Raw genomic sequence first — 14141 nt, forward strand, 5'->3', positions numbered from 1 at the left:
TTCATTTTCATATCAAATAAGAATAGTAGAAATGAAATATATTAGTAGGAAAGAAATATAAGTGGTATATTTGATATTAAAATAATATTGAGTGGTATGCATGTAATATTAAAATTTTAGGTATTAGATATGTAAATAGGATGTTATAAAGTGGTATGTATGTAAATTTCCCAAAATTAAAATGTTTAAGAAAAAAAACTTGAATTAAATTATCCAGCAATGAGAACCAACCGGAGCTACAACTGGATTTCACCATAATGCTTCCAGCTTAGCAAAGGAGGAAAAAAATTATGCCAAAGGTTAAAATTACAGCCTTTGAGAGCATTCATACATATCAGAAAGAATGAATATATTTGAGCATCTATTAACTTAATTGTATTATCTCACTCAGTAAAAAAGAATGCTGCTACATCAGAATTCGGATAACAGCCAGACCAACAGTAGATATTGAAACCAGGGTACCAACGCAATACTTGATAACGTCATATTTTGCAGCCTCCAATTGGGCCCTTAAGGCATGAATTTCCTGAAAATTAAAATATATATATTTTTTAAACATGCAAAGAAACCATTCAAAAAATATATATATTCAATGTATTTAAGTTCAAAGAATACTCGATCAAGCTTGTTAGTGAGGTCAGATGTTTCAGCCGTCTGTTTGGCAAGCTCGTCACGCAAGCGCCTACATTAATAGGGCATGGAGAATGAGAGGAGAAAATGAAATTTTATCAAACTTTACAAAGTAATAATCCTCGAATAATATTTCACTAGCAATTTAAACTCTGATAGATAAATGTAAAAAATTGGGGTGGTAATACTTTGACTAAAGTTTGGTCATAATTGATCTCAAAGTCGTTGAATTTACTTTAATATTAATGCAATATATGAGCAACCAATCAAAATTTATATTACACTAATTTTAAAGTGATTCAATAATTATAAAATCCATCTTGAAAAAAAAAATATATATCAGAAGAATAAATTATTTCCTCAAATAATATACATAGGCAAATTGAAAGTAAAGGAATCTCACTATTTTATCATTACTCTGGAAGAGCCAACAATACACAAAGTGAAATTTCACTCCTAATAATAAAAATTAAATGAATATGTCCACTATTCATTTTCTTCAGTAAATATACCTAAAAGTTTGTTTTGGACCAAAATACTTTCTTTCTAACAAATAAAGTCAAAACCTTCATCATCAAATCATGATTAAATCACAATGGAAATTGTATATCTTCGAACAATGATCATATCATAATCAAACGATCATCCATCATGATTCAAATAAAATTCAAACCACGATCGAATCATCTTTGAACCATGATTGATAGACGATGTTCAAAGAAGGTTCAATTATTCTTTCGATCATGATCAAAATTTGTTCGAAAAAATAGTTTGAAAAAAATTCAATCAATATTTGTAAGTTGTTCAAATGATGATAAAAAATGATTCAATCAAGATTGGTGGATAATTCAAAGATGTGGTTTGATCATTGTTCAAATATGATTCGATTATGATTCAATCATTATTTTGCACGTTTAAATTATTTTGTTTTGCATGTAGATGTCTGCTCTATAACAACAATGAAAAGCATTTATCCTACTATGTGGGATAGGCTACATGAATCACTTTTCTCCATTGTGTCCTGTTAAGAGTCAAATTATCATCTAAATCTAACAAATGTCATTTCTAATATTTTCTAGCCAAGTCTTTTTAGGTCTACCTCTATCTTTCTTAACATAAATCAAATTTAATGTGACCAAACCATCTAAGGCGACTCTCTCTAATCTTATCTTCCACTGAAGCTACTCCAACATTTTCACATATATGCTCATTTTGTATTCTATCTCTAAGAGTAAAGTCATTCATCCACCTGAGCATCCTCATCTTTGCAACATTTAACTTAATATTATGCTTCTTTTTAATGACCAATATTCTGCACCATAAAGCATTGCAGTTCTCACTACCATCTTATAGAATTTTCCCTTAAGTTTGAGAAGGACTTTTCTATCACACAATAAGCCCAATGCATTCCTCGACTTTAACCATTCAACTTGAATTCTATTAATAATATTGTCATCTATTTCACCATCACTCTGAACAATAGACCCAAGATATCTAAAACGTGTGTCTTATTAATGATCATGGTTTAAAATTGCGCAATGTGAGGCTCGCCTTGAGGCCCGCCTTTGAGCAATTCCAATAAAAAACGCCTCGATGCTTACGCCTCAAGTTTTTTTATGAGGCTTGCGCCTCACCTTAGTTGAGGCCCGCCTCGCCTCACTGGCATGAGGCTTACGCCTCACGCTATATATATATTAAAACTTACATAAATCTTGAAGTAAATGCCCGACATTGGACTCTATATGAGAGGAGGAAGGAGAGAGAACAGTTCATCATAATGATGATTCAAATGAAGAACCCCTTAGTGATGACAGTGCTGATGACTTATGAGTTCTTAATTCTTATGTGATATGTCATTACTATATATTTTTGGAAATTTGAATTATATGTTAATGGAAAGAATATTGGGATTTGGGAAAGAATTTTGAGTTGAACTATATTTCATGTTGTCTTATTATTGGGATATTTTGATTTCACTTCATATCTTATATTTTTTTATGTTTTATATTATTCACTCATTAGTATATAAAAAATTAATCTTTTTATGTTTACGCAATCTTTTGATTTTGAGGCTTACGCCTCAAAACGCCTTGAGGCTTACGCCTCGCCTCACGAATGAAAAATGCCTCAATACCCGAATACACAATTTTAAACATTGTTAATGACTTGATCGCCCAAAGTCATAATCCCCCGCTAGATCTATTATTACTAAAATTACACTCCATATATTCAGTTTAGATCTACTCAAACGAAAACCTTTAGACTCTAAGGTTGAAGGGTGTGAGTCAAGCCAATTCGTTAGCCAGCTCGAGCTCAACTCGATAAATGGCTCGTGAGCCCAGCTCAATGAGCTAACGAGTCAAACTTGAGGTAGCCATAACTTCTCTCGTTAGCTCTCAAACTGACTCATTTAAAAAAATATTAATATAAATTGTACTTAATATATATTAGAATTCATAATTTTAAGTACAAAATTATTAAAAAAATTTAAAAATTATATTTAATTTTCTTATATTAGGTAATTCTTTATTATTTTTCTCCTAATTTCTCATTCTTTTTTCTATTTTATCATAATAATTGCTTGAATCATAATAATATTCTCTTTTTCATAATAAATGAGCTAATTCGAAGTTGTACAATAAAGTTTGAGCATAAGCTCAAGCTCATTTAATTAATCAAGCTCAAGCTCAAGCTCAAGCAAAACTGACTCATTTAAAAAAATATTAATTAAAATGTACTTAATATATATTAGAATTCATAATTTTAAGTACAAAATTATTAAAAATATTTAAAAATTATATTTAATTTTCTTATATTAGGTAATTCTTTATTATTTTTCTCCTAATTTCTCATTCTTTTTTTATTTTATCATAATAATTGCTTGAATCATAATAATATTCTATCTTTCATAATAAATTAGCTAATTCGAAGTTGTACAATAAAGTTTGAGCATAAGCTCAAGCTCATTTAATTAATCAAGCTCAAGCTCAAGCTCAAGCAAAAGATGACTCAAGGTGAAGCTTGACTTGTTTACAACCCTAGTTATGAGATCCGCCTTTCCTTGGCTCTTCAAAACTCCTAAAACATAGTTCTCTGGGACACTGGTTCATCAATTATAACTGAAAATGGTCGTTGATTGAGATAAGAATGAGAGATACTCCATTGTCAACATTGTAAGACAAAACATCACATTTGACAAAATTTGCCTTGACCACTCTGTTGCAGTTTAAAATTTCTCATTTAAGAAGTTACAAAAGATGAGCAGAAGCATAAGGCTGCGTGAGAACTACTTGGGCCGTGACAAGACCCACAAAAATGCAAACATAGAGAAAGACTTCATCTAGTGCACTATGATAGCTGATGTGTGGATGCTTGGGTTACATTTCTTTCGTAGATGGTATCCTACAAAACCATAAATAGTGTTATTTTCACTAAGATGCTCAAGCTAGTTGAAGATGAGGAGGCATTTTTTGGATACCGATGAGGTAAGCTGGCATGGGAAAAAATATTGAGTGGGCTAAAAAGAGATATAATGAACTAGGCCATTGCCCTGAAGAGGAATGCTCCAGTCCAGTATACTCTAATTGGATACGCAATATCATTATAATAATGGCTTATGAATCCATCCCAAAGCTGGTGAAGAGATTTGGTAAGTTTCTTAAGGAGAGTGCATCAAAGATGTTGAGTTAAACAAGTAAAAAGATGTTCACAAGCAGAGATTTTGGCCATTTTTTTCAATAAAGCTATAAGTTATTTTCATTACCTCAAAATCAAAATATTTATGAGAAAATGATGGATCATTTAACTCATACCTTGTTACTTTCAGTCGGCTGTTTATCCTATGTTGGTGCATAAAGCTCATGAGGATGACTTCTATGAGTCCATTGTAAATACTGCTACTCAACCTATCCTAGATAAAGTTGTATAGAGAAAAGCAAACACCTCTATTTTTTGGGACAAAGTAGGTGAGGCAGTGGAAGAAAAATGAACTACAAGTCAATTTATGCCCTCTTGGCCTATTATAAAGGGTTAAAGCAACTTTTGTCATTGTAAAAGAGATAAGGAGCGGCCTAGTTAGGTTGAAGAATAATCAAATAAATTAGAACAGAAACTAAAAGCAATAACTCATCTTCTGCATAGTTTTATAAATAGGGAGGATCAGGATGGGAACAATCACAGGGAGGCGATGCCTGCCACTGACCTTGCCATTCACTCAATTGAGGTTGGGGATAAGGTGCAGAAGGAGCAGGCGATCGAGGAGGTGACAGATATAAAGAATAATCCCTTGCCATTATACCAACATAACAGGAAATCAAGTAGGCAAGGGATGTCAGTCCATCTCTTGCAATTATATGTAAGAGTGATACAAAATTATTAGAGTTTAAAAAGATGTAAAAGAATAAGAAATATTTATCTGGGGATTTCACACAGCCATAAAGAAAGATGCACAATCTCATAAATTCATGTGCCATTGATTTCCTCCGCTAGATTGATGAGGAGCAATTATCCTCCTTCAAGTCTTGAACGTCATAACTAGTTGACAACTCCATTGGGAAGGAGATATAAGTAGTGAAAGAGCAATATTGTTCCAGCACTTGAATACCTCAGCAACATGATTAGGTAGTAAGATGATGAATATTTTACTTCATTGAAAGTATGAAAAATTCGATATCATTTGCACTAACTTCAGATTTATATTTTTACAATGTATTAATAATTTATGTTTTCTAATAAAGAAGTACATCTGGCACTACCCAAAGATCTATAAAATTGGCATCGTTTGTGTTGGATAAACTATTGATTAGTACCGCAGAACAACAATCTGTGTACACAAGGCTATGAATATTTTAATAGAATCATTTGTGTGGGATAAGTGGCCTGAACAAACACTCAGGTCCTTTTATGGAGAGAAGTCTCTGAAATCAAAGGATAATGCAAAACTTTTAAATAAATGGAAACAAAGTTTATTGAATAATGTGTGAGATCTCACTTTCAACGAAGGTCATGAAATTGACTGACACTTCTTGCACCTCAACGCTACAAGCAATGATAAGTTTGTTCTACAAGTGCTTCTTTAAGTTGCTTGAGCACACAAAGTTATTTGACAACAGAGAACTTTTCTCATCAAAGCTTCTTTGAAGTAGAGGAGAGCTGACAAAGATGAAATCCCCATGTCTACAATAAATTAATTTATTTGATAATTTAATAAAATTTAAATCATTTCATAGTCATATATTGCTTAATATCTTATTTGCAGTGGTGTTGATGCAAGCAAAAAAAATAGGGAGACCCCTACTTTTTGCAAGCATATAAAAAAAAACTTCTTAGGAAATAAAGTATACACAAAATACTCCACTTAAAATGAAATACAATACCCTTTATATCATAAAAAAAGACACAATATTCGAAAATAAAACAAAACATAACAACACCTAAACTTGCATTCCTTTGGATTTGAGAAGAAAGATACAAATGGCGTCGAATTTGCGGAGAGAAGAAAGAGATAAGAAGCCCGAGATGAAAGAAGAGAGGATAAGCTTGCAAGCTTTCCTAGAAGAAGAGTAGAAGAGGTGGAACAAGCTCGCAAGCCTTTCCAAGGAAACACGCAGGTTTTATCCAAAAATTAGTCACATAACACACCTCCAAAAATCACTCCTAAACTCTCTAATATATATAGGGGAAATGGGGCAGCTAAACAGCCCAAAGTACCCTTAATTAAATCATCAAAATAAGGGAACTAGAAGGCCTACATTTAATCCTGAAACAGTACCCAAAACAAACCACACAGAAAGCCGGGTAAAGCAGCCACGGGACAAGCAGCCAGGGGAGAAACTGAAGTGGCAGCACAGGGGATCGGAACCAGCCTGGAGAACCGGAACAGCCAACCCAAAAAAGTGAAGGAACCAGTCATGGGAAACAGCACCATGAAAGAAAAATTGAGGAGACACAGGGAAGGGGGGAATGAACCAAAATGAAGGGGGAATAATTTTGGACAGGAATTATGAACTTAAAAAGGTACACTACTAGACATTAATGAGCTGAATTTAGTAGAAAATAAAGAAACTCACAAAAATTACAATCCAAATTATTTTGACCCCTCCCCTTTGCCTACATCAATTCTTCCCTGGTTAAAAGAGCTCATCTCCTGATGATGCTTGAGTTTGCTCTGAAGGCATCACATCTAATTCTCGAATCTTGACTTCATATTTTTTTAGAATAACATCTCGTTCATGCTTAAAATGTTCTTGCAGACGCTTCTTTTTCTTCATATATTGCTCCGTGCACATATGCATCTTCATCTGTAGTTTGTATAGTTCATTCTGTAGGGGATTTGTTGAACTTCCTTCCGTCGGAATCCATCTGTCCATTGGAAGAGGGACTTCAAGATCTTCTTGATTGCTTTCTTCCACAATTGATTCAATTTTTTTGTCTTTTTCTATTTTTTTAAACACATAAAAGAAACACGAAAGAACCTAGGAAGACACAAACCTAAGCTCTGATACCAAAATTGATGCAAGCAAAAAAATAGGGAGACCCCTACTTTTTGCAAACATATAAAAAAACTTCCTAGGAAATAAAAGATACACAAAATACTCCACTTAAAACGAAAAACAATACCCTTTATATCATAAAAAAGACACTTACATGATTCGAAAATAAAACTAAACATAACAACACCTAAATTTGCATTCCTTTGTATTTGAGAAGAAAGATACAAATGGCGTCCAACTTGCAGAGAGAAGAAAGAGATAAGAAGCTCGAGACGAAGAAGAGAGGACAAGCTTCCAAGCTTTCCTAGAAGAAGATTAGAAGAGATGGAACAAGCTCGCAAGCCTTTCCAAGAAAACCCGTGTGGGCTCCGAAAATTCGGCCCCGGCCTCCGCTCGCTTTTCTTATAACAAGCTCGCAAGCCTTTCCAAGAAAACCCGCAGGTTTTATCCAAAAATTAGTCACATAACATTCCCCTCCAAAAATAACTCATAAACTCTCTAATATATATAGGGGAAATGGGACAGCTAAACAGCTCAAAGTATCCTTAATTAAATCATCAAAATAAGGGAACTAGAAGGCCTGCATTTAATCCAGAAACAGCACCAAAAAAAAACCACACAGAAAGCTGGGTAAAGCAGCCACGGGACAAGCAACCATGGGAGAAACCGAAGGGGCAGCACATGGGATCGGAACCAGCCTGGAGAACCAGAACAGCCAACCCAAAAAAGGGAAGGAACCAGCCACGGGAAACAACACCAAGAAGGAAAAACCGAGGAGACACGGGGAAGGGGGGAATGAACCAAATAAAGGGGGAATAATTTTGGACATGAATTATGAGCTTAAAAAGGTACTCTACTAGACATTAATGAGCTGAATTTAGTAGAAGATAAAGAAACTCACAAAAATTACAACCCAACTTATTTTGAACCCCCCCCCCCCTTGTTTCCCCCCCCCCCCCCTGCCTACATCAGGTGTCCATAAAGTGTCTGCAATACAAATCATATATCTAGTTTCAAAGAAAATTTTCCAAGTTAGAACTGATTGTACAAAAGTCATTTATGTGAAGGTTTATTTCACAATAATATAGATCCAGAAGTCCATTTATTATTTTGTAACAAACTTTTTTTTTGTGTGTAAATTTATTCTTTCATTAATCTACTTAACATTAGTTCTACATTTACATCTGTTGTGTTATGAAATATAACAAATCTTGAACTGCACAACTGATTGTCGTTGTATTCTCTCTTGAAATGCATCCTGTTGTATTATGATTATTGTATTATATCTCTTACAACCTATTGTCGTGATTGCTCTCAATCTATGTCATCAACCTTATAGTTTGTTATGTTATAATCCATGTTCAATATTATTTAAACCTTGTTCGAACTTTATTTGATCCATATTTGAACATTGATGGCACATAGTTTGAATATAAATCGAACATGAACCAAACATTTCTTTATTCAAACAAATGTATGCCATGATGAACTTTTTTTTTTTTGTCTGCCATGATGAACTTAAAATAAATACTTCGCGGTCATTAGGTAGTGATATTTAGGTGTAAAAATAAAGTTTTAAACATATTTCCCTAAGAAAATATATAGCTGGTATGTTTTTTCCAATTTTCATTATTGTGAAGGCATATAAAAATGAATTTCCTTACAATAACACAAGCATATTTTAGATCTATATGCATCTATGTTCATAAGCAAATTGAGCATATCCTCCTCAATATATAACTACAAGAAATTTTGATGGGGGTATAAATGATAGATCTAGATAATAAAATATGTGTATAAGTTAATGTATTTCCCTTCAGTAGACAAAAGCCACTACCAACTTTTTCCATCATCAAGATAAGAATATGGATATCAATGCTATAGATCAATGGCCATCCCTCCCTCTCCATCCAAGTGTTCATGGCGCATAACGTTCAACAGTGTTCCCAGCCCCTACTTGAATTTATAATTTCCACCACCTAACATTTATTAAACCAAAATCTCAAAAGGATGGGAGGAGCTCTAGATAAGATGCAGTGGCAACTCTAATTGGACAGCCATATGTTGACCTCTAACTGTCGGAGAACCCGACCGACTCCACGTCAGTGCACGACTCAACTGCTCGTTCCACCGACATACCCAAACGGAACGACACATCTGCTCATTCACCGTTATTGCTATTATACGATAGGTTCATAACCTATGTGAACGCTTGAATGACTAGCCTTAATCGAAAGTTCTCTCTTGTTATCAGGAGGGGTAATTAACTATAGGGGCTTGCGCCTATAGGAAACCAGAACTCAGATCAAAAAGTCCTCACCAAATGAGGGCAAAATCTCTGGGTAGTGTATTATCTAAAACCCAATCTGCCTTCTGAAACTTCCCTCGGAACCTAATCTCATTAAAACTCTCTGTCGTCATCGTCACACAAATATTTTAAAAGAAAAATTGATGGATGGCGTGGAGAGGCCGGGATCACACAATAAAATGGAATTTTCGGAGCCCACACCATATGAATTGGACAAGCAAAAATTAAATAAATCCCAGTTTTTCCATCATCAAGACTTAATGTTGGAAAGTTGAAGGATGGTTATGCTCTTAAGATGAGAGCTGTCCACACTCAAATGCAGAAGCACATACATAGTGCAGAACTAGATGTATATAGATGCGCATAAACATGCATGCTAACACATGAATCAAAATGCATTAGCTAAAATGGCATACTACTCTGGTTCCCATGAATCAAAATGCAATAGCTCAAATGGCATACTACTCTGGTTCCCAGGGTAGTGATCCCACGTGCATGTTCAGCCTGTGGACTTCATTAAAATAAATATTCACCATCTGTTTGCTTGGAATTCAATCTATAAATGGCATTGTCCTTCTTTATCTATCACTGTGTACCTATGTATATGTAACTCACCTTATGTTCTACTTCCATTAATAAAATATTTAATATAAATTTATAATCATGCTATGTATATGTGTCATCTGCAAGTTTGTGTGTGTTTGTGTTGGGGAGGTAGAGGGACTTGCATCCAAACAAACTTATGTATTCATGCGGAGATGTACTAGAAATATCCACCAGTAAAAGAGTAAAAGAAGCCCATTAAAATTTTCGAATTACTTATTAAAGAATTCTTAAAAAATCTGTCATAAATTACCCTCTTTCAAGATTTAGATCTAAACGTTGTCCAGAAGTCGCCTTGTCAACCTCATACCTGTTCAAGAAAAAAGAACATATATACAGTGTTTATATTGAATATGACCATGCAAAAAAGATCAAATAAAGTAGAAAGCAGCAAAAACCTAAGCTCGTTGCGCATCTTTTCAATGTCCGCCTTAAGCTTTTCAGTTTCACGTTGCAGCAATGAAAAATGGCGCTCCTATAAAGAAATGACAACAAATAGATAAATCTGAGGTAAAAATGTTCCCGAAGGTTAATAATCGTTGATATATATATATATAGAAATAGAAAATAGTGTCATTATTGCAATACAAAAATGCACTTGGATCATGATTGCTATCACAAATTTTACCACAAAACAATTGTGATTTCTATGGCATAACAATTAGCTGCTAAACAGGTCAACAATCTTAAAAGCATCAAATCCAAAGATCTGCTTCTAAAGGGCAGCTTCTCTATCTCGCAAATTCAAAATAAGGATCAAGAACACACAAATAGACAAGAAAGAAGAAATACCATAGACTTCTCATGCAACCCGCTTACGTGAATCAATCACCCAAATCTTATTATCTTCATACATGCACGACTTAACCTCGCTTTTAACAACCACCCAAATCTTGGCATCTTCATGCATACAACGATTTTACCAATCAATTTAGATTTTAACCAAGCATATATTGATACTTAATTATAGCCAGACTATCTAAGTTTAGATATCACCAATGAAGTAAGTTAAAAAGACTTATGATAAGAGTGTGTAGTTCATATTCACTTAAGATGAGCAAATCCGCAGAAAGTAGAATATATTTGCTAAAGGAATTCAACAAACTCCAAGAAACTTGTTATGAACCCTTGGCAATTTGGCATCACTCAGAAGCATTTGGTAAACTGCAGCAGCAGCAGCCCATAAAGGCCAAGCTTGAACATACGTTCTAGCAATTTCGAGAGCACGCTAAAGGAAGATGCACCTATCTCCAGTAATTATTCTATTATAGTTAATATAAGGTCATCCAAAAATAATAAAATATGACCACTTAAGCTTCTGATGATGAGATGATTTTAGAATGAAGGGCTAAAGTGTATAAGAATATGAATGAATACAAGCACAAATTAAAGATACAAAATATAGAAAAATAACTAGATTTAATAAAGGATGGACCCTCCAAAATACTAAGGTGCTATTTAGTTGGCTGAAAAAGTAATGCAGTGTAAAAAGAATACTTTGGAGATGTTTGGATGAATGTAAAGTAAATGCAGGAGAATGATTTTTTTTTTAAAATTTGGTTAGAAGTAATGAATGTAGAGTAAAGCTCTAAATGGTAACTGTCGGAGGCTGGCAGTAGCCAACAATAGCAGCTGACAGCAGGCGGCAGTTGTGGTGGTCGGTGGCAGTTGTGGTGGTCGGTGGCAGGTTTGGTGGTCGGTGGCAGCTAGTGGAAATAGCCCGTGGCGACGACCGACAGAGGGCGACAGCCATCAACAGCAGACGATGGTGGCGGCCAGCATTGATGGTGATCAAGCAAGCTTGGGGTGCAAACGGTTCTCATGCAAAATCAGAGGAATTTGGTTTATGCTCAAAATGAACTACTTCATTTTACATTATATTTACTATATTTTATTTTGCATCATTTTGTATTCCAACCAAACACCAAATTTATAAAACTCTTATATTTGAAATGCTTTACACCCTAAAGTAATCCAACCAAACAGCCCCCATACGGGAATTGATCCAGGAAAATGCAGTCACTCAGTTGCATAAAAATCACATGTTATGGAAAGTACTTAGTGGATGATCCAGGAGAATTGAAAAAATAATAGCCCAAGGACATCAAGAGACATCTATAAAAGGAATTTCTCCAAACGGATGGCTACATCAAGCAGCATTAGCTCAACTACACCTAAAGGTTAGTTCTATTAACCAGCCATTACTTAGACAACAATATGTTGGTTGGATCCAACATTTTGGATTGGCCACAAGATATAATTCAACTATTTTTCTCAGGTAAGCTACAAATAGTGGGCCAACTACGTCGTCATAGGCGATCTACATAAGTACAGTTCAGCAAATTAGAGCTATGCCAAAGGGATGACTAAACCAAGAAATGTTGACAAGTCAAGGATGACGGTTAAAACTTTGGCCAACCACATGTAAAACTCCTTTAGGCATCCCCTTGAATAAAAAAGAATTAGGGTATCCCTTGATTCAAGGGCTAATAGGATATTTAACCTTAATTTTAGTTATTCATATCTTTAATAATATGGGGTAAATTACTATCAAAGAGCGCTTCTGTAGAAAAATCTCTGTGCAGAGTCATAGCACCACACTCCAAATAAGTCGTTCTACATCTTTTTATTGGCAAGCACGAAAACCCAACTTGACCAAATAGGCTCTACTTAGACAAGTAGTATTGACCCTTTACTACCTACATTGTTACTCCTATTGTGATGAAAAAATTGTCCCCGGCAATGCGTGTGATGATTGTTTGTTCTTTCTTCACTCTTGATCTTTTTTTATTCAAGCTTGGTATAATTCCAAGCAAGGTCCTTCCTCCTAGAACTTGTATGCTAATAGTAATAGGTGGCTTTTCCTTGAACTTGTATGCTATGATATTAACAGGTGGTAACAAAAGGCCGGCTTATGCTACATTCATAATGTGATAAACAAAGTGAAGGATGCCATTCCTGGGGTCACTAGGGGAGATGAAAATGATGTATATATTTCACATTATGGAAGATAGGTAGAGATGTCAACTACGTCAACAGTTGCATCAAGCCAACCACTAACTCAATTCAAAAAAAATTACAAAAAAAAAACAATCATATTTACAATTTCATGGAGTTTACAATTGATAGAATGGCAATTGATGAGTTGTCTGTTAACATCATGTTGGAGATCTTCTTGAGATTGAATTTGATATCTGAAAGAGGCAGAAAATCTCTAATTAGATTTATCTACTTTGGCATGGCTTTATTGCTAAAATGAAATTCTAATAATTGATATCTATTAGTGCAAAAATATGAAATTCTATTGCATAAATTTAGATCATCAACTCAAATTTTACAAAAATTTAGCGAAAAAATGTTGAGCTTCATTTAGAGTGCTGTAGACTGCATGCAAAATTGATGGCTTTGAGTTGGATATTAGTTTAAAGAACCTTTAATACGCTCCAATATAAATAATTATATATACGCTTTGTTGATTTGATTTAATGAAGAAACTTAATCTTTACAGATTCATACAAAGAGGAAAAATAAGAATCATAAAAGCATATTAAAAACCTAGCATTCCTCAAGCAAATCAAGCTTTAAAAGGAGTTTTACCTTGGGAGACAGCAGTGGCCCAATTAGGCTAATTGATGACAGATGTGGGAACAAATCAAGATATGGAGAATGCTACAGAGAAGTATTTTAATGATGAAGATGCCCCTAAGAGATAAATTAAAAAGGCATTATGAAAAATTGATTATTCTACCAGATCTAGCATGAGCAAATCAAAAGGAGATTCATCCTCATTAAGGGAAAGTATGTCTCAGCCTTCATCTAAAATAGATAGGAGGTGGAGAATGAATCAATGGAAGAAGACATTTCGGGATGAAACTTTTCTACCTAATAAAGATAGAAAATATGTGAATTGAAGAGAGGAAGATGATAGATGATAACTTAATTCTCTCTTTAATCATTTATGAATGTAAAAGTATAGGAGATATAAATGAGAATGTAATTTATAGAGCTAAGATTGGATGGTTAAAATAGAAATATGTCTCAAAAGTATTATGTGATAAAAGGATATCATCAAGATTTTAAGGCAACTTAAGAAGTAAATTAAAAAAAAA

At 34.1% G+C, this 14141-nt stretch overlaps 1 protein-coding gene across 1 annotated transcript in view; it reads right to left on the reverse strand.

Moving 5' to 3' along the window:
* Window positions 1–190: 190 nt before the first annotated feature.
* The window catches only part of LOC110096234 (protein FMP32, mitochondrial-like), a 20448-nt gene continuing 6497 nt past the window's right edge, over window positions 191–14141 (reverse strand). Inside the window, 4 exon segments of the mRNA XM_028691656.1 lie at window positions 191–526; window positions 616–682; window positions 10286–10342; window positions 10431–10507. Of these exon segments, the coding sequence (XP_028547489.1) occupies window positions 407–526; window positions 616–682; window positions 10286–10342; window positions 10431–10507 (321 nt within the window). The 3' untranslated portion in view covers window positions 191–406.

This window comes from Dendrobium catenatum, unplaced genomic scaffold, assembly GCF_001605985.2.
Source record: "Dendrobium catenatum unplaced genomic scaffold, ASM160598v2 fragScaff_scaffold_156, whole genome shotgun sequence".
NCBI lineage: Eukaryota > Viridiplantae > Streptophyta > Magnoliopsida > Asparagales > Orchidaceae > Dendrobium > Dendrobium catenatum.